At 42.6% G+C, this 24,832-nt stretch overlaps 1 protein-coding gene across 1 annotated transcript in view; it reads left to right on the top strand.

The window, feature by feature from the left end:
- LOC147673734 (uncharacterized) overlaps positions 1–24,832 on the top strand; it is a 107,283-nt gene that overhangs the window by 65,300 nt on the left and 17,151 nt on the right. Inside the window, exons 4-5 of the mRNA XM_086945524.1 lie at positions 11,521–11,543; positions 11,638–11,690. Coding sequence (XP_086801650.1) covers positions 11,521–11,543; positions 11,638–11,690 — 76 coding nt within the window. The remainder of the gene's footprint in view (positions 1–11,520; positions 11,544–11,637; positions 11,691–24,832) is intronic.

The raw sequence follows: 24,832 nt of genomic DNA, 5'->3' as shown, positions 1-24,832 counted from the left end.
GAAGGAAATCTGGCTTCAATTGGGAGCCAGTGTAAGGATCTCCTGGCAGCAGTGGCTGACGACCTCCTAGGAAGATCTAGAACAAACTTAGCCGCAGCATTTTGCACGATTTGCAATCGCTGTAGCAAGCACTTATTTATTCCCGCATATAGGGCATTACAATAATCAAGCCGAGAGGCTATCAGTGCAGCCACCGTTTGTTTACGGGCTTGTGTGGATAGATAATGCTTAATCTTCCGTAAGATCTTAAGAGTGCCCCAACAGGTGGAGATTGTCCTGTTGACTTGACAATCCAACGCAAGGGCTGGGTCAATCATGACCCCCAGGTTTTGTGCTAGGAGAGTAGGCACAGGGCAAGTCCCAAGGGATGTAGGCCACCATTCAGTTGACCAGATGTCATCTTTCCCGCCGAGCACAAGGATCTCCGTCTTCTCGCCATTTAGCCTCAATGAATTGTCAATCATCCATTGAGCCACTGCCTCCATACAGTGTCTAAAATTGGAGGCAGAGGAGCTGACGGACTGGGCGAGAGACAGCAAGATCTGGGTGTCATCGGCATAGGAAACTACCTCTATCCCAAATGATCTAACAAGCCTGGCCAGCGGGGTCACATAGATGTTAAACAGGGTCGGACTTAACGCCGACCCCTGTGGGACCCCATACTTGACCGGCAGGGATGGAGATAGAAACTCCCCCAGCTTCACTCTCTGTTCCCTCTGGCCCAAGAAGGAGGCCAAGAGACTAAGAGCAGGCCCCTCCACCCCTATCTCCCTCAATCGAGATGTAAGTACGAGGGGAGATAGGGTATCAAACGCAGCCGAAAGATCTAGCAGGATCAGCAGAGTACTTATGCTCTTATCAACTGTGGTGCGGATGTTATCAAGCACCACAGTGAGGGCCGACTCAGTGCTGTGTCCCTTCCGAAATCCGTGCTGCGAGTGATCCAAATGGCCAGAGGCTTCCAGAAAGGATGCAAGATGCTGGTTAAGATGGATTTCCAGCATCTTCCCTGGGGCAGGGAGCAACGAAATGGGGCGAAAGTTTTTAAATACCTCCGGGTCTAGGGTTGGCTTTTTCAAGAGGGGTTTGACCACCGCTCTCTTCCATTGAGAAGGGAAAATGCCATCCCGCATTGCCCTATTCATAATCTCCAATAAGGGGAGCAAGAGGGTATCCTTGCACTGCTTAAGGAGTTTAAGGGGGCAAGGGTCGAGAGGAGAACCCGACCTAGTCTTAGCCAGGAGAACGTCCAATTCCTGCAAAGAGAGAGGGGGAAAGTTAGATAGACCGACCGTAATGGCGGGTCCATCAGATAATTCAGAGGCCGAGGCCTGAGATGTAGCAGCCTGTGAGATGGGAGAAGATATCGAGGCCTTTTGTAACTCTAAGGCCGAGACAATGTCAGCGATTTTAGTGTGAAAATAGAGGGCTATATCGTCACACATCTTCTGAGTGCAGATGACGGGGTCCGGGGTCTGCAAGGTAGTCAACGAGTCAACAATATTAAATAACTTTCGGCGAGGAAAGGGCAGCGGTGAGATTCAAGAAATACTCCTGTTTGACTTTTATCACCTCAGCCTTATATTCCCTCAGAAGAATTTTATGGGTTTTCCTGTCCTGTGTATTCCAACTAGCCCTCCAAAGACGTTCCTGCTTCCTGCAGCCGTGTCTTAGGTGTCTTAATGACTCCGAATACCATGGGGCCGACGGCCTTTTTCTGGCCGAATAGCGTAGGGAGGCAGGTGCTAATTCATCCATGGCCACTATAATAGCATTTTCAAGCTTACTAACCGCTGAGCCCACATCCTCCTCTGAGGAAATCGCCATGATGGGAATTAAGGGGGCCAGTAGGTCATTTGTTATTCTCTTCAAGTTGCGTCTTGATTCCATTTTACTAGAACCCTTCGGGATATTATCTATAGAAGTAATATCAATATAAAAGAGCATAAGGAAGGAACAGACAAACTACTGATGAGATTAGGTAGAGCAGGCAGAGTCATATGGATAAATGATAAGATTGAGCAACATGATACTGTGTCAAATTTATTGCAGAAGAGCCTTCTAGAATTTACAGCTAGGAAATGTATTACAAAACAGGTATGGGTACTAGGTTAGTAACATGGAATGTCTGTGGCCTCAATGATCGTCAAAAAAGACAAAGGACTTCTATTGTATTAAAGCAGATGAAAGTAGATTTTATTTTTCTACAAGAAACGCATATCATGGTCTCACAGGAATATTTGTTGGATCAGTTGGGATTTCATGTATTAGTATGCTCAAAGCAAGGTGCTAAAAATAGAGGGGTCGCTATATTAGCAAGAAATAAAAATGTGATCACCAGGAAAAAATTGGAAGATCAGTGGGGAAGGTGGGCACTTGTTGAATGCTACCTGGAAGGGGAATGGACTACTCTTGGGGTGGTTTACGGTTCTACAGAAGATGACCCTGAGGTCTTTGATTTTTTAGATATGGAACTTGCTGCTTGGGCTCCCCGAGTGATCATTGCTGGGGATTTAAACATTAATGGGACAGATGGGCTAGGGGTGGGCTCTTTTGGAAAATACAAAGGCAGGAAAAAAGGGTATACCAAGCACTCCTTAGTATGGCAACGAATAATGGGCTTGCAGATGTGTGGGGGAAAATCAGACCAAAGGAGAAGGGGTTCACATACTACTCAGCCCCACACCAAATATGCGTAAGGCTGGATTACTTTTATATATCAACTGCATTACTTTCTAAATCTAGCATTGATAGACTTCCACGCATATTTAGCGACCATAATCCACTCATTCTAACATTAGCACTGTCTACTGCGAGAAGAAAAGAAAGGACTTGGACTTTTGAAAGAGTGTTACTACAAGATGATAAATACATTCATCATATGGAAAAATGGATTAAAAGTGTTTTTGAAATTAACAGGGGTAGTGCGGCAGCAGGGATGGTCTGGGATGCCTTTAAGGCAGGGGCGCGTGGCGAGACACTGAGTTTTAGCACCTTTAAACGCAAACAAGAGCAACTTAGAAATAGAGAAATGTTCAATGCGATCCTTGAAGCTGAGGAAGAGCTACATCAATGCGTATTATATGGGGCTGCATTGGATCATGTGCTAAATAAGCTTTTAAAAGCGAAAATGGAGGCAGAAGAAGATATTGCAACTAAGGCAGCTAAGAACTTTACTATAAAAAGAGAGAAATGTTACGAATTTAGCTAGAGGATTGGGCGTACATTGGCCATTCGCACTAGGCAAAAAGCGGCTTTAGGAGTAGTAAGGGAAATTAGGGACACAACAGGTACCTTACGCATAGATTCTGAAGAAATACGGGAAGTATTCAGGACATTTTACGAGACATTATACAACGACAGGCAGGACAGAGACCTAGGGGAAATAAAGGATTATTTAAATGAAATTCCACTTGATAGATTGACAGAAGAAGAGGCAGAACGGTTGGAAGACCCGCTAGACTTGGAAGAGATCAAAAAAGCCATGACATATCTTCCCTCAGGAAAAGCTGCTGGCCCAGATCAACTACCAATTGAATTCTATAAGGTGTTCTGGGATATACTGGCTGAGGATATGGTTATAACTATGAAATCGGCACAGACGGGGGTATCCATACCAGGGACCTGGGGGGGTGCGGAAATTGTAATAATACTTAAAAAGGGGAAACCTGCTACTGAGCCGGGGTCTTATAGGCCGATTACTTTAATCAATTCGGATACAAAAATCTATTCCAAGGTGTTGGCCATAAGATTCGCCAGAATAATAGGAAACCTTGTCTCTGATAACCAGCACGGATTCATCCCGGGTAGGGGCACCACCCATCACACACGTAAAGTAATCACTTTGTTTGACGCAGCAGAAGTCGCAGGGGACCCGATGGCGGTTATGTTACTAGATGCCGAGAAGGCCTTTGATTGGGTCTCCTGGGACTATCTGTGGCAGGTTTTAATCAGAGCAGGATTTAGAGAAGGATTCATAAAAGCAATTCAATCATTGTATACTGCCCCAGCGGCTTCTATACGGGTTAATTCAGGATCCACGCGCGCATTTCAGGTTAGGCGAGGAACAAGGCAGGGATGCCCGTGTTCCCCGCTTTTATTTGCAATGTATATGGATCCTCTGATACGCAAAATAGAGCTGAGTGATAGAATTATTCCACTGGACACACGCATGGGTCAATGCAAGGTACTTGCATACGCCGATGATGTGGCAGTGATTACACCGAACCCCACAGAGGCAATAAGCGAGGTAGAGATAGAGGCCGACAGATTTGGTAAAATCTCAGGATATGCGTTAAATATCACCAAGACACAGATAATTAAAAACCAGCAGACAGACTGCTCTGATAATCGGGTGGCTCAGTCAGGAGTATACTTGGGAGTGACTATCACTGCTGATCTGAACATACTAGTGGAAAAAAACATCACACCCATAATAGCTAATGTAAGGAAGGAGCTGGATAGGCTCGACAACCTACACTTAACAATTGTTGGACGTACCAATATCGTAAAAATGATGATACTGCCCAAACATTTATATATATTTAGAGCCATTCCACTCCTATTCGAAGCTAAGTGGTTTAAAAGCTGTGAGCACATAATCAACAGGTTTCTATGGGCGAAGGGGAAAACTAGGAGAGCCCTTCGTTACATGTCACTCCCTGGTGAAAGGGGAGGGTGGTCACTCCCAGATCTTAAACTCTATTATTGGGCAGCGGCCTTTCAGTATATGGTGGGCCTTTTAGGGGGGCTGAGGTAGAAGGGCAGGACAAATTAGGTACATTAGCAATATATGGCCTGGTTATGGGGGCAGAAGCAGAACTGATGCAAGCTATTTTAAAAGGACCAGATTTACTTTCCCGTATGAGGTATTCAGCGGTCCAGCTTTTGATGAATGGGGGAGAAAGGGAATAACTATGATTGGCAATTTGGTTGGTCCACAAGGACTGCTGCAATTTTCAGAATTGCAGGCTTTATATGATTTAGATATGAGAAACTTTTTTAAGTATTTGCAAGTCAGAAGTTTTCTTATTGCAAAAAGGGGGGGGGCGGCTGGATTTAGCAAAAACCCAATAATGGAAATTATTCAAAGGAGTGCTGACTGCATGATTAAAAGACTGTACTCTGAATTGACAAACTCAAAACAAGATGATATGGAAAAATGGGCAGAGAAGTGGGGAAATAGCCTGGATATTGGGGCGGAAATTTTCTATCAGTCATTGGAGCTGGGACAGCAAACTCTCTGCTCAGCTTCACTCCAGGCACAACATTATAAAATCCTGTACCATCTATATTATACACCTGCAAAAATAGCCCAATGGGGAGGGGTATCGGCCACCATATGTTTTAGATGCGGGAGTTCAGAGGCAGATCTACTGCATATATTTGCTATATGTCCCCAAGGAGGTAGTTTTAACTCCAACAATAATACTTCTAGGAGTTAACAATGAAGACATGCAAATGTATGGTAATAGATTTATTTTCTTGGCCATGGCAGTCCTGAGATTATGTATAGCCACGGCATGGCTGGACCCTTTGCCACCAACATACTCCCAGTGGCTAGGTAAACTGCTGTCAATATACAATTTAGAAACTGCAATATATGCAAGAAGGGGGAAAAAGGCTGGGAATACAAATCTGGGAACCTATCACATTATGGAAGGAGGGAAATTTTTAGTTAAACTAGATGCCATTAATCTAGCTCACCGGTATCGTTCTCCTCGTTTGTTTGGTTTTTTTTTGTTAAAAAAGTTTTTTTCTCTTTTCTTTTTCTCTTTTCTCTTCCCTTTAGTTCTTCTCTTTAGGCTGTAGTATAATTTTACTTAACAGCTTGATTGTCTCTTTATGACTGGTATGTATATAAAAAATGATTAACTAAGAATGCAATAAAGGTAATTGTATTGTATTAGCCTGTATTAATCGAGATTGTATATGTCTTTCCTGTTTATAAACTGAGGGGCATATTATCAAGGACCGGTGTTAAAATTATCGCCGTTTTATCGGCAGGAAACTGCCGATAAAACGGCGATAATGGGCTTGATAATACGCCTTTGTGAATTCCCATAGAAGCCCATTAACATCAGAATATGGGCTTCTATGGGAATTCACAAGGGCGTATTATCAAGCCCATTATCCCCGTTTTATCGGCAGTTTCCTGCCGATAAAACGGCGATAATTTTAACACCGGTCCTTGATAATATGCCCCTAAGTGCTCTGTACATGTATATACAGGGGAAAAATGTTTAATAAAAATATTCCAAAAAAAAAAAAAAGGAATGGGAAATGACATACAGGATGAATCTGTTATTAGTTTGGTCTAAGCATTTGAATGTGTTTGATGTGTTTTATATGATCTGTAATGTTTTGTTTCTCTCAGCCATAAAGGACCTGTATCTGCATTTTGAGAAGAAAAAAAATACTTATCTTTAGTAGGTTGAGACTAGGGCGGAGAGCATTCTCAGTTAGAACAGCTTCTCTGTGGAATTCAAACCCCTCTCTTTGCACATAACACAACATGTGCTCTTATTTATGAAAAGCCTGGAACCTTGGCTATATTTGCTTTCCTTGTTTATTGATACTATGTTGTTGCAATTAGACTCCTGCCCAGCGGCAGTATATCTTTTAGGTTACAGTCACACTTTAAACCTTTTTTGTGAAACTTTTTATTGAGTTAATACTGTAAAACAAAACATTCAGGCATAATTCAATCTGCATCATCCAATTAGCATACATAATATCTTCAACCCACGCTGTAGAAATGTAATTGGCATAACATAACTGTCAGAAAGTGGGTTATTGGTAGGGGTACTTATGCACCTACCACCAGCAATAAGCCACCAACACAATACAAAGGTCTAGTAAAGGTCTCAGTAAATTAGGCCCTTACTCAACCCTTGGTAGCTTGCTGCTAGCAGTCAGTCTTAACTTAGGAGACAGGTATGTAAAGCATTTCGAAACACCAATACATGAAATAAGTAAGACACAACACACCATATAAATTCCACACCAATTTATAAAAATAGAAAATATTTTTATCTTGATAATGACACCTAAACGACTAAACTCCAGTGTAGGGAAACGGAGATATACATTTTTTTAAATTAACCACTTTAAAGTGGCTAAAAACGTATAGCTCTCACTTGGGACATCTGGTCACGCTTGAGCAGACAAAGTCAAAGTTGGAGGCCGACCGCAAATGAGCCCTGGTCAAATACACTAAGTGGGAGGCCCGATCAAAATTTTCCCTTCACACTTAGAAAAACATCTTCCGACGTCGGGCAAAGCACTTCATCCAGCCAGATTCTGTGAGGGTTTGCCGACTTGAGTTTCTGTGAGCCCCCCGGTCAAATCCTGAAAGTCCGGTGCTCCAGAGCTTTCAGCAGGAGGAACCTGAAATCCAGGCTGGGCTGCGTTTGAAGTTGGCTGACTTGACTCTCGACGTCGAGTCGGTCACCTTATAGAGCTTTTTCACAAAAGTTCTCAAAACTTCTCCAATCTTCTGAAAGTCCTTCCAAACGGCTGATTGTAGTTTCAAAGAGTCCAAAACACCAATCCAAAGTTCTGGAATCTCCCACGCGGTCTCTGGGATGTCTGGACTACAATTCCCACAATGCACTTGACCAAATCCTTTAAAGTCCACTGGATGCACTTCCGGCTGGGGACTCTTGGAGGAGATGACGCAGGTGGGCTCTGTTAACCTTCAGCTTGAAATGATTCCACTCCTCAATCCTTCTAGAAGTCAGGCAAAGTCCTTTAGGCTGTAATACCAGATTGTTCAGTCAGCAGGTACAGTTACTCCAAGTGGGTGCACGTCCAGATTCCAGCAGGGCAGTCCTTCTCCTTGTAGTTTCAGGCAGGAGATCTGAGAGGCAATGCAACTTTCACATATTTATTCAGTGTTCTGGGGCGACAAGAAGGGGGCACCTCTGTCCAATGAGTTGCCTCCCAAAAGCATGACAACTTCCTCCAAAGAGTGACATCTTCTTGTACCACAAAGCACTGCGCTTCCAAACTTCAACATGGATAAATTCTCTACAGAGAAGTAAGAGCTGGCTAAACCAACCCACAGCATGGCTCATTTCCATTAGCTCGTCTCCTCCTGATATCTGCAAATTCCTGTCCTAAGACTTCCATCTGGCTGGGGTTACATGATGTGGGGTAGGTACTGTCCTCGTCTCATTGCAGCCCATGGTTTATTACCCATCTCGCCTGCCTGGCCAGGTTTTTGCAGCTGCAGAATTCCCACTATCAGATAACCTCTGCTCTTGCCAGGCAACTTATGACCTAATCAAAGCAGCCTGGCTACGCTTGTTAGAGCTGACTAATCAGGGGAGATTGCTAGAAGGCTGGATTTTGGCTCACAGAAAAGAAAGTCTTATAACTTATTTTCTGTACTAGTTATGACAAATTTAACCATTACAAGTTATTGAATTAATCATGAGGCACAGGGTCAGACTGATTTGCATATGGCCATGTCTGAACTGGGGTGGTGTGGAGTGCAAAAAAACGATGGATTTAGGCCCAGATCTCTGTACTGGGGTGAATGTATGACATTGTTCTGCATTCTGTCCATCAACTGTGTTTTTTTCAGTTGAATTAATCAGTACCAATTTTTAAAGTCCTTGAATGACATTTGACTCATTTCCTAGCAATAGCTATACTTAAATAAAATATTGCAATGTTAACCTATGGAGCTCAGTAGCAACAATGGGAGAAAATGAAATGGGCAGTTTTCACTCACCAGGGCATATAAAACATCTTTTATAAGGTCTCTGCTTATAGTTTTTTTGGATTTTTTGTTGTTTTAATAGCGCGTACATGAGCACCAGTTTATTTACAGATGGACACATTCATTTTTGTTAGGCACGGGGAGATTAAGTGATTTGACCAGGATCATAGGATATTGAGCAATCCCGCCGAGACTCGAACCCAGTTCCCCAGCTTTCAGGTCGGCCACTCTAGCCGTAAGGCCACATCCTGGCACCCCACCCTTGGGACACCGAGGGGAAACCTTAGGGCTGACTTGTATGTAAACATAAGGTAGATTATCACTTTAAGAGTGCCCATTCCACGAAACTCGAATTTGCATTGAATTTATTTTTAAAGACTGTCTGCAAAGCAAGGCTGCCTTTAAAATGATAGCAGGCACTCAGTAGTGCACACATGCAAGTGCAGGAAATCTGTTAGGCCTCTAAACCTCCATGCCCTATTATAAACTGGTGACATATAGGTAGTTCAAACCCCCTGCCCTATTATATACCAAGGACTTATAGGGTCTGTCAGTACCAATTGTGAGAATTTATTTTTAAAGTCAGACTGCAAGGCAGGGTTGCCTTAAAAAGGGCAGCAGGCATACAGCAGTGCACACATGCAAGTGCATGAAATCTGCTGGCCTTCTAAACCCCGTCCCCTATTATGTACTAGGGACTTATAGGTAGATTGATTTCCTCAGGTCCTATTATAAACTAGGGAGGCACAGGGTCTGTCATTGCCAATGGTAAGTGTACCCAATTACATGTACCTTTTTAAACAGAGCACTAGCCCTAGGCTTAGTTAGCAGAGCCCAGGGTACAGTTAGAGTCATTTAACATCTGTACTAGTCAGCAAAAAATGGGGATGAAAAGGACAAAAGGATGACTTTCTAACAATAACATAAAACATCAAAAGGTATGTTTGTATTTTCAGGAGCCAGGGTGAGGTTTCACGGATCTGCATATAACCCCAGCTGATAAGAGCTTCCCTCAGAAGGTTGTCTCCTTGGGACTGAGGAAATCTTTCTGTATGTGCCTCACGAGTTGGGAGGTGCACGACCGAACAATAGCTGTTAAGACTGTCAACAGCACTATGAAAGAGCTACCAGACTCAAGTCCGCGAATCCAAAGTAATGAAATAAAATGCAAAACATTGCGTTCTGCTCTGATTACTCATAAATAACTCACTAAGTCCAAAGCTAGTTGCTTCTTCGCAGCTCTCCATTTTGGAATTCATTAAAATCCTTTTTTTAATTCTCACAGTGTTTATGAGCACTTGCACTATTAGAGAATTTGAACAAGAAAAGCAAATAGCTGCTCTCGTAATTTTCTTAAACGATTAGTGACTCAAAATACTATTGATTGATGAACAATTTGAAAGTTCATCCAATAAGAAGGCTTGATTATGTTTCTCCATTCACATTTTAATTATTTTAATAAACACTGAATGAATGTGTTCACCCAGCAAGATGCATCAAATAAAGCCTAATGCAGACTGCTCACCGAATTTCAGTTAACACACAAAAAAATAAGTAGGATGGAAATGCACACTTTTGAAACCCTCCACAGAACGTTGCTCTCTCATGACCAGTCTGTTGCAAATTTGCCAATCAGTTTTTTGTTGCCCACATTCTTTCTTCAAATATTTTGGCTGAGATTGATAATAAGACACCAAATAAATAACCCTCCAAATGGGGTAATTTCTAATAGAAGTGGTGTGTGAATCATAGTTTCTGAGGGTACAGTTTAAAAGAAAAGGTCACATTTCATAAAACACCAATGTTAATATTCCTAATTAGGTATTATGTCTAAGTATCAAGCTTTAAATATCATTCATCACAAATTACAAACCCAGAATATTGACAACCACAGCATAAGGAAGAAAAATACTTATTGGTAATTATAGATTTACTATTCTTAACATAAATACCCTAACAATGCATATATGACATTGAGTTAATAACAGTCAACCTATAATTACCTAAAGATACTTACCTTCAAGATATTGCCTACATTGTGTATCAATATTCTGGACATACTTCTTTTAGGATATATTTTGTTATTGGTGTTCTAACAAACCTCTGCCTCATTTGACTCTACGAAGGCTTTTACCAGGGTTGATAATTCCACTATACAGACAACAACATGAATATATCCACTAATCATTCAACCTTGACTCACATTCAATAATGGATATGCAATAATTGCAATATAACTAGAACATCAATCAGGATCCTTCATAGAGTGCTACATATTATGTTTACCGGTGGTTGGTCGTGGATTAATTCATGTTAAAAAAATGGATGATACAGAATTTAAAATAACCAGTATTAAGTTTAAAATAGTGGTGAAAAGTTCATTGAACCTCATATTTGTGTATATTTGTCCATGACAGATGCATGCTAAAAATGTGATAACATTAATCTAAGTGCATAAGATGAGAACTTATTTTATTTTACAAGGTTATCAATTTGACAAAATTAAGAGCTTTTCCAAGGCAAGCCAGATCAAAATTAAATTAAATGCTAATCGTAAAGATCATTGGATTTCTTTGGTATTATACTAACAATGAAAAGTGACAATAATATACTTCATTCAGTGAACTCTAAGGGCTATGAATGCATTTCTGCTCAAAAGTGTACTTTCTTATGATTCAGACTCCGCTAGCAGGCATAAGAATGATCTTGGAAAATGTCAAAGTCACGTAAAATGAAAATTCTAAAGTATGGAATAATAGTATGGATAACAATTCTTCAAATTTCTCTTTCAGGATGTGAAGCGTGTCCAGGAAATGTAAGAATTATGTTTTGATATCTACTTTAAGCACTTGAGAATATTGCTCGTAATTCCTTGTGACATGCAAGTAAAATATAATATATGTTCTTAGGTTGGAGGAAGTAAAAATAAAGGCACCGGAAGGTATTTCTTCTAATGTGAATGGTAAGTACTGAAACCAAATTGAAAAAAAATTCTATTAACAAACATTCCTTTCAGAGCACCACCTGTAGCCTACATCAGATCTTTAAAAAAAATGACCAATTCCTTAAACTACATCTTCCATTACTTTTTTAATGGGGAACTTCTTAAAATGGTAAACCTGTAATTTGACAGAAGCTAAGAATACCAGTCTTTTCTTGATTCTTTTCAATATTTGCAATATTTTACTTCATATTTAATCTGTGATTCTTTTTTTAAATGGGGGTCTAAAAGTGTATATAATTCATCTTCAAGTCAGCTCTTTTGTTACATTTAGCATAGCGCCCAAAGAGTACTAGCTTCCAAGGGATGAGCCGTGAACCTTTTCCACATTGCGTTCAATAGTTTAACATCAGGAAAATCCTGTGATGACTGGCCATTCCCTTTCATTTTTTTTCCCAGTAGTTCTTTGTTGAAGTGTTCCAACCTATAAATATATACATTAAGGAGTATAATTTAGGTCACCAGATAGCAATGACAGTTATGTAGTATACGTTTCAGTCTCAAAGTCCTTCGTAAGTGTCTGTACATCTCAGAAGCCCTGATATGTTTAACCAATCGTTCAAGTGTCCGAGGCCTATATGCTCAACAGGTAGTTGGGTTTGGAAAGCTCATCCCTCCATAAAAAAATATATATTTTATTATTTTACTAGCATTTCATGCAGTATGCATTTGAAATACAAATAATATAACAAACCCAAAAGTGATGCTTTTAGAAGATGTATATATATCGCTCAACCACGTTTTTACAGTTTGAACCAGGTCCTCCTTGCTTTACCGAAGGACTAAACAGGTCAGACCTGCTCTTGAAAACAGCATTTTTAAAATTGTAAATTGTGTTTTATCGCGCTGCGCCGCTCATCTGAACTTCACTGTGCTGCCCTGGTCTGCCGCGGCTGGCCCCTTAAGCAGACCTGAGAAACAGAGGTCATTGCTTCACTCACCCCCAACGCTGCTGCAGCCCTGCCCACTTCCTGGCACATTTAAGGTAGTGCGCAGAGCGGATGCGCGCAGCGGCACACCAAAGGCGCGCCAAAGGGAAGCCCATCTGCGCCCGTCCGCGCCTTCCCGACGCCAGACACTCAGCCCATTTTTCCATCCACCACCCCCCAGACCCTTCATTGCTATAATACAATACCCCAGCCAAGAGCTCCATGCAGTCAATAGACCGCCCTCTCTGGCGGTTGACATTACTCCCATCAGAGTGACTAAGAGTTCTGATAGTCTCAAGCACGCCATACAAAATAATGTACCCCCCAACACCAGGTCCACGTCTAGGAAAACCCACTCATAATAACTGGACAGGCTTACACTGTAACACCCGCTCACTCACAAAACATGCTCTCGAAATTTGGTCCCTACTAGACTCAGAGAAACCAGACCTATTTTTCATCACAGAGGCATGGCTCCATGAGGCCTCCCAACTTGATATATCCTTAGCCCTCCCTCCTGACTATCAGCTGACCAGACTGGACAGGAAAGGAAAGAAAGGAGAGGGCATAGGCATAGCTTTTAGGGCCAACACTGACATACACATCATCGACTCCGTCCAAATCTGCATTTTTAAAATAAACGGTTTTAGGAAAGGAACATGGAGAGGGGCCTTACTCTATCGACCCCCTGGCAGCAAAAGTCTCTTCACCAGCCTTTTAACGGAGGTAATTGCACCGCATGTCCTCGCCGCGGACAACTTCCTCCTTCTGGGAGATTTTAACTATCACGCAGAACTACCATTTGATCCCCCACTCAGACGATCTTGTCTCAAGCCTTAACACTAGATGGCCTTGACCAACTGGTAAAGGGCCCCACCCATACAGCAGGGCATACCTTAGATCTCGTATTTACTAACTCTCCCCAAGTAAAGGTCGACCAACCAGTCCCAGTCTTATGGTCTGACCCTCATGTCCTTAAGTTTCAAATACTGGGTATAGCGGCCCAACCAAGTCCATCTTTATTATCGCGTCCTAGCAGGTCCTGGAAATAAAGAAACCTACACTCCTTCTCCACTCATTTTGCCCTCCTTCCTCCACCCGAACTAGAGCTCCCCAATAAGGTGGCCAAATCCCTCGAGCAAGCCATCACATCCACCCTCGACAAAATCGCCCTGGTAAAACAAACAAAATGCCCTCACAAACTTTCCCCTGGTCCACACCAGACCTGAAAAGCGACAAACTAGCAGCCAGAAAGGCAGAAAGTAAATGGAGACATACACAAAGTGCCTCAGATAAGCAGGACTATAAAATAATACACCAGGGCTATATGGACCATATAGCTGCAGCCAAAAAAAACTACTCTGGGGCTAGAATTAACCAAGCATTCAACTCCCAAAAAGAGCTATATAAGATCCTGAAAGAATTCACCAATCCCCCCTCTTGTCAACCAACTCAGTCCTCCTCACAAGAGTGGGTCGACTCTCTCTCAGTCTTTTTCATGAATAAAATTAAAATCATCCATAGCTCTTTCCCACAGCTTACAGGAACACTCCCTTCAGAAAGGAATCAGACCTCTAGACCCCATCTCAATCCCCTCAGAGAATTCCACCCTACAACCGACGAAGAAGAAGTCCTATCAACCCTCTCGAGGATCAAATCTGGCTCCCCCACTGACCCAGCTTCCGCCCAGATTATATCCCAAATTGGACTACCCCCTACACCTAGACTGACCAAGCTATTTAACAACTCACTGGCCCTGTCCACTATACCATCAATCTGGAAAGAGGCCATAGTGAACCCCATCTTAAAAAAGCCCAACTCTAATCCAAAAGAGCACAATAATTACTGGCCTATCTCCCTTCTACCTCTCTTTGGGAAATTCCTGAAAGCACTAGTAAACAAGCAACTGTCTGAACACCTCGAGAATAACAACCTGCTGGACCCCTCTCAGTCCGCGTTCCCGGCCTTCCACAGCACCGAAACGGCACTACTGGAGATAGTTGATAACATCAAACATGCCCTTGGCGCCAGACAATCCGCCATCTTGGTGCTACTGGACCTGTCTGCAGCCTTCGACACCATCTCCCATAGCATCCTCTTGGGCCGCCTGTGGGAGCTTGGTGTCGAGGGCACAGCGCTGAACTGGCTCAGGAGCTACCTCACCGACAGTACATCCAAAGTCCAAATAGGAGCTTTCATCTCCAGTAGCCAGCCCATAGATAAGGGTGTTCCCCAGGGTTCCATACTGAGCCCCACTCTTTTTAACTTGTACCTATCCCCCCTAGCTAAAATAATCAAAGCATGCAGCTTTGATACAGTGTTGTATGCTGATGACACCCATTTACTAATCACCCTTGGACCAGACCCCACCGCTACGAAACTCAAATTTAAACAATGTATGACAGACATCAAGGTCTGAATGACTATCAACCACCTCCAACTTAATGCCGGAAAAACTGAGATCTTACTCTACGGAAAGGCTCAACAACTTTGGACCGACGACTGGTGGCCAACCACCTTTGGACCCTGCCCTTCACCTAAAAAGGCAGCACGCAATTTTAGCGTGATAACAGACACCAAACTTTCTATGTCTGACCACGTTAAATCAGGTAGTGCGCACATGCCGTGGGCTAATGCGTAACCTGAGAAAAATCTTTAAATGGATACCACTCTTCTCACGCATGCCTTTAAGTGCAGGGATTAATTATCAGCCACCTAGACTATGGCAATGCCCTGTTGGCACCCATAAATGAAACACACCTGACAAGACTTCAGGTCCTACAGAATACGACGGCCAGACTAGTCCTTAAACTACCTCCCCCTCTCGCCCTCTGCCCCCAGTCTGAAGACCCTCCACTGGCTCCCCATTAAAAAGCAGATCACCTTTAAAATATGCTGGCTGGTACACAATACCCTAAACAGAAAGGGACTCCACTATCTTGCGCAGAAACTAATCACATATCAACGTAAGAGAACCCTCCGCTCAGCCAGCAAACATCTCCTAGCCATACCAAAGACCCGCACCGTCCAGTATGGCGGCAGATCATTCTCCAAAATCGCCCCTACGATCTGGAATGCGCTGCCCATACACCTCAGAATGGAAACCGACCATAAGAAATTCGGTAGGTCCCTCAAAACCCTATTATTCTAAACTCCCCCCGCCCGCAGCTTGTCCTCTCTGTGTCTCACGGTGATTGCCCGTATCAGCGCTATGAGACCTAAGGGTGATATATACGCTTAACAAATGTCAAATAACAATAAAGTGTAGAAAGCCACTTACATCCTTCTCACCCCTAGGCGAGGCCCGTGGTGGTCAGCAAATAATTGGTCAAAGGCCACCATATGTCTTTAGCCATAAGGGCATTGATAGCTCCTCAGCATACAGTTCCAACTCCTCTTCCTTGCAGTATACCATATCTAATAGCCATTTCTTTGTGGTGGGCACTCACCGTTTGCCCCAATGCATCACCACCCTCCTCTTGGCCAACTATATTACCACTGCAGTGAGTCTGGCATGCGCTGGCTGCAGCTCCTTTACCAGGTCCAGTAGGCATAGATGTGGGCGATATGGCACTGGCTCCAGCACCATGCCCATCAATGGACCTGCAATTTGCATCCAGAATCGTTGTATAGGGGGACAGAACCATGCCAAATGCAGGAAATCAGCATCAAGTGCCCCACACCTCTAAATATGTGTCCTCTCACAGCCCAATTTCTACAACTTCACCAGTGTAAAATACATTTGGTGGCAATATTTGCAATTAATTATATGTAGGTTACAATTAGGGTTAAGCATGTCAAGTTCGGGGCTGGGGGTCTATCATTTTGTACTGAGGCATACAACTTTGTAATGAGTTCCCTGCGTGTGTCACTATGCAGTAAGACATGTAGTACCTTGAGCATAGGGGGTTGCTGCGGGAACTGTGGGTACAGCTCCCAAATAGCAATCCAGAGGTGAAAGTAAATCAATGTCAGCAACGGGGTATGCAGCTGTTTATGCGATATTACTTCTTAAGTAATAAATGTCCCCCCAGAGTAAACATCCACCATGGTGTTTAAACCTACCCTGCCAAGGATCTCTAGTGCTCGTGGTGGCAGGGTGTTGCAGCAAGGAAAGTGCTGGAAAGTACAGTCGTTCTTTATGGGGCCATTCTCCCAGTGTATGCCATGCTTTTGTGGTGCAGTGAATTGTGTTCAATTCAGACCTAGCAATAGGAGGGGCGTTGGGCGGCATGATGGTGTTCAGCGGGAGTGGACTAGCATTGTCATGTTCAATTGCCTGGTGGGGGATGTAATCATAGGAAAAAATACCAATAGTGTGCGAAGTGTGCCTGCACACATAGGTAGTAGAGCTCCAAGTTCGGCGCTCCAACCCCCTCCGCGCATATGGTAACATGAGTGTGTCTCATTGAATCCTGGGTTGTTTACGCGCTCATGCCAGTGTTATATTAGTGTCTTGGAAAAATTGTAATGAGATCCCAATCAGGATGTTGGTGAATAGATAAAAAAAAAACTTGGACGTGATTTCCATCTTCATAGCAGTACCTCTATCTGCCAATAACAATGACAGCCTGGCCCATCTCTGCATCTGATCCTCAAGCTGTGACACAGCCCTACCATTGTTGTATTGAATCACCAGTTCCTGGTCATTGTGAATCCAGATCCCTAAATATTTCACAGGGTTGATGCTCTACAACAAGGGGAACTCCATGGATATGATTCGGTGGTCGGAGTCAAGGGGAAGATGATGGACCTGGATCAGTTAATACTCAGGCCTGAATAATGACCAAAGTGAATGTATTTCCGGATTATGGGTGCTAATTGAGTAGCAGGGTCTTTCACATACAACACATACCGTTACATGCAATGAAATACTTAGAGGCTGCTAGTATAAATATTAATGCTGAGGTGACATATTTTTGGCGTAAGATGCCCGCTAGTGGTTCCAAAATTATCGCAAATAATAATGGGGATAAAGGGCACCCCTGCCTAGTGCCTCTATGGATCTGCACTACCTCAGATGGGGCCCCATTGCTATGTATTCGAGCCACTGGGTTAGTATATAACAAGCAAATCCATTGGAAGAAGGACAGTGGAATCCCCATGAGGCTGAAGATAGTAAACATGTATTCCCATTCAATGGAGTTGAAGGCTTTAGCGGCATCCAAAGGACTGCTGCCACCTTAAGGGAGGGATTCAAGTTGATGCAATATTTCAAGGATCGTATGCAAACTATGTGTATTTGAGCAGTTGGAGACAAATCCAGAGTTGTCCGGCAACACCAAACTAGGCAGGAGTGTTTGCAGTCTGGTCACTAGGATTTTGGCAAGGATATTAACATCCGTAAGGAGAACGGTCGTAGTGCGATAATTAGTGCCACTTGGTATGTGCTTCCTCATATGGGCCTCATTTATGAAAAGTGACGCATCGCTGCGTGAAAGCAGCAATGCGTCACTTCTCATTGCACCCTCCTTGCGACATTCCTGATGCGTCATATTTAATGTATGACGCATCATGTCGCAAGGAGTTACAGATACGTCAGTATTTCTGACGTATCTGTAAGCGCAAAAGTGACGCATTGCTGGAGTGTGTCAAAAAAGTGACGCAACTCCAGCAATGCGTCCTTTCACATGGGGCAAGCCCCATGTGAAAGGGCCTGCGTCAGTCTTACGCCTGCTGTGAGGCAGGCGCAAGATTTTGACGCAACGGCGTCCTAAAAGTGACGCAGTGAAATCTCATAGATTTCACTGGGCCACTTCTACGACCCTTTCTTGCGTCAATACGCCCCCCTCGCATACATTATACCTGGCGCAGGTATAATGTGGCGCAGGGGTTTACAAGGTGACGTATCCACCTAGATGCGTTACTTTGTAAATATGACGCAACAAGGCACATTTTTTACGCCACTGGTGCGTCACAAAAAGTGACGCACCGGCGGCGTAAAAGTGACGCACAGCCTCATAAATGAGGCCCTAGTGCGTTTTGATGGGGCACAATGATATTTGCTAATTCCTTGTAGATGGAGTGATCACAGGAGACTTCACACACAGGCAGAGGGCGCTGTTGAGCAATTGAAGGAGCGTGGAGCGTGGAACGCCGAAGAACCTCGGACGCGGCAGGAGCTGCGAGCTGCATCTCGAGTGCGGCCGGAGTCGCGGGAGCCCCCCCCGGATGCGGTGGGGGCCGCAAGCTGTGCCTCGGCCGCGAGCGGAGCCGCGAGAGCTGTGGGAGCTTCCCGGACGCGGCTGGAATCGTGGGCTGTGTATCGGGGGCCTCCCCGGACGCAGTTGGCGCTGCAGGCTATGCCCCAGGCGTGACTGGAGCAGTGAGAGCAGCGAGAGCTCCCCGACGCGGCAGGAGCCGTGAGCGGTAACCCGGGCGCAGCCAGAAGCCGCGAGAGCCCCATCTAGACGCGCTAGGAGCCGCAAGCTGTTCCCTTGGAGAACCCGAGAACCCCTGGGACACGGCAACAGCCGCGAGTGGCGTCATTGGACCGGCCGAGGCTGTGAGGGTACCCTGGATGCAGTAAGAGCCGCGAGCTGTGTTTCGGGGCCCGGGTGTGGCAGGAGCTGGGAGAGTCCCTAGGACGCGACAGTTGTCGCAAATGGTATCAAAAGAGCGAAAACCCCTGGGATGTAGCAAAAATAAAAAAAATTGAGAGTCCAGGATGACGCAGGAGCTGCAAGGAGTCCTGAGCTGTTCTCTTAAACTATACAACTTTATAAGAAACGGACTACAGAGGGGAACAGGGCGCTAGTTTCGGTGTTGCATGAGCGGCGCACCGGTTTACTGGCCCCTGGAGCTTTAACCTCCTTGACTGTATCGTCTGGAATCGGATAAGAGTTGCTTCTCTAACGCTGCATCAAAAGTAGGGGGCAGAAGGGGAAAATAAGTAAAGTATACGCCCAGTTAAGTCCCACAGGCAACAAATCTCCATCTTAAACTGAACGGCTAAAATTTCAACTAAAACCAAATTGAGTGATCTACTATACTTCAATGGCTTATAAAAAATTAAGATCTAGAACCATCTTCATGAAAAGTATAGAAACGGAAGAGGCAATCAGAAAGAGCACTAACAAGACGGTAAGAAATGGAAAGACTGCAGTAACTCCTGGGATTAGAAAAAGTACTTTGGAAAATTAAACCCAGATGACCAGGGGCAAATATCAAAAGATCAGATAAACAAGGAAAAAGTAGGGAATATCGAGGATGAAAAAGATGGAATGCATCAAACTCAAAATCAACTCCAAACAACTCCTGAGGTTGCGCAAAAAAGTATTTTAATCGACCAGGAGGTTTTAATTCTGAATCTAAAGACAACAGGATCAATAATACCGGATTCATCTAAAATACAACTATCTCAAGAATACAGTATCACTTGCCCAGATATTAACATCAAGGATTTAACATTTCACACGCGACCCCAAAAGGGGACTGACAATATACAGAACAGTACTCCACAAAAACCGTCAGATCTAGAGTGATTCCTCGAAAATTCGCCAGATCTCTCTCTATTTAAAACTACAGGTCTGACCAACAACTACACCCGAGTATCAAAATCATTGTTTACCTTGCAAAATATCCTGGAATCAGTTCTCATCCCTTTAGGCAACATATTGGAGAACTCTGACCAAACGCTCGACACACAACTAGGAATTTTACAATTTCTAGTCGAGGAAAAAAAGAAGAAAGAGCAAATAAAATCAACAAAAATAACAAGAGTTTGTAATAAATGTCAAGGGGAAAACTGAGACATCTCAAAAGTTGAAACAAAAAACTGCTACTTCCTTCGAAAAAAGAAATTGCCACACAAACCGGAAAGAAATCAACTGTTGAAACAAAGGGCAAGCAGGAAGATATCGTGACATATTCTCTTAGAAACCTTTTTAAGGATGAAATTAAATCAGTATCACATCATCTCCCTGTGGCTTACTATCCAATTTTCACAAAAAGTAAATTCAAATCTAATTCGAATAGTCCTGTAACATCTCACCCTAAAGTAATCGCCGAGATTGGCCTAACTAATGATGACGCACAGGACCCAGAAAGTATAAATAAGAATCAAAACCAAAGGAAGATCAAACTGAAAAAGAGAAAGGCGTTAAGAAGATTTAAGAAGAAGAAGGCTAACAAAATTAAATTTCAGAACAATACTCCTTTACCTAATGGTTTATTAGACAATGAAGGAAGAGCTGAATTGCTCCAGATCCCGAAAATAAAGGACCAGAAGTTGCCGGCAGAAACCCAAAGCAAAAATCCTAATCAACAGAGTATATTAAATCCAATGGCAACAATTTTTATACATGGCCCTGCAAGTCCGGCACTAAGAGGGACCCCCTAAAAGATTATCATATACACAGAAAAAAGAACCACAAGCAGAGGAGATTAGATCTAATTTTCTACAAATCAGAGAATTATTCCCTACCAATGAAGCTCCACTCAACAGCGATCGAATCATTAGTCTACTTCAAAATATTCAGCCGTTACAATCCCTAGCGCGAAATGAAATTAAATTCGTTTTGTTCCCGGACAAAGCAAAAACAATGACTGCAATCGTAGAATTCTGGTCTCCCGTCTTACCACGAATTATATTAATGGAGAGTGAGACTCTCCACAAATACGGGTATGATTTGATCCCAGTATTAAAGCACGAAGCCCAAAATGTGAAGTATACATCAGAAGGATCTCAAAAAATGCACCAACTGACAAACACAAAGATCTATTCCTTAGACCGTGCTGCAGAAAATATATTCTTTTCCATAAAGAATGGTGAAAGAGAAATCTGGAGCAAAAACACCCTCAGCAAGGAAATAACAAAGAAGGAGCAGTCATAGGATGGATCTCTGAGACCTTGAATAGCAATAAACAAATTAAGGATATCAAATCTCCTGTTTAGCACAGGCTTAACCATCTCCTCCTGGAACATAGCGGGAAAAACTAAAGAAAAAATGGTGGAACTAGTAAAAAATTATCCAGCTATAGTGGCTCTACAAGAAACATGGACTGCACAAAATTTTAATCAAGAGAAATATTTCTTATATGATATCTATGCAGCGCAGGTTGATCGGGGTCATGCGAAAGGTGGGATAGCGATTTTATTAAACGAAGATTATAACTGGGCCCAAGAAATAATCCCAACTAAATCAAATAATTACCAATGTATTAAAATCAAGTGTGGGACAAATTTTTCGGAATCCTTAAAAAACCTATTAATTTTTATTGTCTATATCCCCCCTGGAGTAAAAATGGATGCACTTGCAATAGAAATTCTAGAAGACATCGAACAAATAATTGAAAGTCAAGATTATCCATCGTTTCTCATAGTGGGTGACTTTAATGGGAAATTATCCAACGACGAATTACTAAAATGGGCAAATTGGTACAAAGAGGAGGCGCTGGGAATCTCCGTACCACTATTTCCTAAAGGAAATAAGGTGGATAAAAGAGGGAAAATCCTAATAGCTTCGCTCCCAATGTTAAATAGAGTTATATTAAATGGCAACGTGGAAGGAGACATTCCTGCCTCAAACACGAGACAGAGAAATAGTAGTTCCTCATTGCTGGACTATATCATCTGTAGCTTTGACTTGTTTGGGTCCGTCTCACAACTTAAAATTAATTTTGATCATGGTAGCCATCATGCTATTTTACAATTACGTACAGAATGGAAAACACATCTATGCCCGTCTAGCCAAATTATGTACAGATATAGCACAGTTATGGTAAATCCAAAACAAAGGCGAATTCATTAGAATTCAGCTACGCTTAATAAGATAACTACCATAATTGATTCAACGCAACTTCTTCAAGTAAGGCACTCTACAAACCCAATAACAAATTTTGAAATGGTTATTAAAAAATTAACACAAAAACTTCAGAAAAAGTTGATGCAACCGAGACCAACAAAGATTCAAAACAAAAAAACAAAGTTAGCTACCGATACAAAACTTTTAAACAAACTGATAAGAGCACAGTTCCTAGGAAGTTCACCATCCAAACAGGTAGAAATTAACAAATTGAAGAACCAACGCAGGAGAGAGAAAGAAAAACATAAGAGAAAAACCCAAGACAAAAACTGGGTGGATCTGCAGATAGCAGCGAAACAAAACAATCAACGAGCCTACTGGAGTATAATAGCCAAAGAATCTGGTACGAAAAAAGCATTGCAAGCTACTCCGGTGCCCCCAAAAGAATGGGAACTCTACCTTGCTAAGTTATATAAATTAAATACTAACTCAGAAACGGTCCATAATTTTGCAAGAACAACAGGAGCAACTGGTCCTGACCAAATTCCAATCAAGGTCCTCCAGTTCAACCCCAAAGAATGGAGCAAGATGCTATCCCCCCTCTTCAACTACATTTTTAGCACTGGGGAAATCCCCAAATCTTGGAAGGGGAGCATCATTATACCTATACACAAGAAGGGATCAAGGCTGCAACCCGGTAATTACAGACAGATAGCCCTTCTGGACGCTACAGGAAAGATCTTTACGGCAGCAGTATTAGATCATCTTAAAAACTGGGCCTTTTCATCTGGATTAATTCCTCTATACCAGGCTGGATTCAGACCAAAGCATTCGGTCACTGACAATATTGTGGTGTTGCAAACCATCCTAGATAAATACGTGACAATTAAATCCCAGGCTGTATATGCTGCTTTCATCGATTTTACTAACGCGTTCGATAGAGTGGATAGAGGAACACTCTGGAAAAAACTTTACAAAATGGGCATCCCGGATCAGCTATTACGTAAATTAATTTCACTGCATACAGATACCTGGTGCCAGGTTCAAATGGGGAGGGAAAAGGGTTTAACTAGCCCTATCCCGACCCCAAATGGCCTTAGACAAGGATGCCTTCTTGCTCCCCTATTGTTTTCCCTTTACCTCAGTGATATGCCTCAATGTCTTCATCAAGTGTGCAATTTTCCACCAAAATTAGCCTTCCACAATATACATACTATGTTATATGCAGACGATATAATTATATTAGATCTAACTCCATTTGGTCTACAAAGAAGCCTTCATGCACTGCATAATTACACGGAGGAAAATTATTTAATACCGAACATCACAAAAACAAAAATAGTTTCATTTTCAGGAAGGAAAAAGAGCACAAAATTCACCTGGACCCTAGGGGGAAAAATTGTGGAAGAGGTAAATGAATATACCTATTTAGGCAGAATTTTCACCAAGTCTCTGCAAAATCGGCCACACATTTTGAATCTGACCCGGAAATCTGATGTACACGCGGGAGCTCTATCAAGGTTATGTGCAGCATCAGGACAAAGGCATTTTTTTTCCTTGCTTAGGGTCTACAACATCAAGATTCCGCCAGTACTGTCATATGCCCTTGAATATATTCCAGTAAACCAATGGAGTTTCTTGGATTTGAAAGAAGGAAAAATTCTACGGAAGTTAACGAAGGTGTCCCAAGCTGTACCAGTACAAGCTCTCCGCCTTGAGTATTTACTAACCAGTTCCTATTCCCGAGGAATTGCTAATATCATCAGGTGGGCGTATAATCTCCTTCACGCGGAAGAAGGAACACTTCGATCTCTGCTCAAAATAGAAACATTTGACTGCGATTCTTCCAAACATGTATTTTCAAAAAACGCGTTAGCTGCTTTTAAGTTATCAGAGACTAACATCAACCTGTTACTAGCTTGGACACCAGCCCAGTTGAAACTCTTTTTAAAGCATTTCAATCCAAGACTTAGTTACGACCTTGACTCTCTGTACTGCTCTAAACTGTCTTTATATAAGAATTTTACTGAAACTATAGCATTTAAGAAACCCCAGCAATATATCACTTTTAATTTAAATCATCCGGTTAGGAGATCGATTGTCCTGCTCCGATTCGGGATACTATCTGTAAAAACCGTAACATCCAAATGGCACTCAAAAGAAAGCTCTATGTGTAATTTGTGTAAAGGCGGGGAGCAGGATTTGGAGCATTTGATGTTTATTTGCCCAAATGCGAAAGTGGTAATGGCAAGAAAGAGGTTTTTACAACCAGTTTATACCAAATGTAGAATTACCTCAGCAAAGGAGCTGATTATTTTATGTAAAACTCCGCCAAATGAATTTGTTTGTTACAATGTTTATACATTTTTTAAATCATTTTTAACTTTGTATTAGAATGAAAAATTTCAACAAAATGGTGTAAAAAATT

This window comes from Lissotriton vulgaris, chromosome 12 (genome assembly GCF_964263255.1).
Source record: "Lissotriton vulgaris chromosome 12, aLisVul1.2, whole genome shotgun sequence".
NCBI lineage: Eukaryota > Metazoa > Chordata > Amphibia > Caudata > Salamandridae > Lissotriton > Lissotriton vulgaris.
Note: the sequence above shows the minus strand (reverse complement) of the source record. Positions and strands in the feature narration are given on the sequence as shown.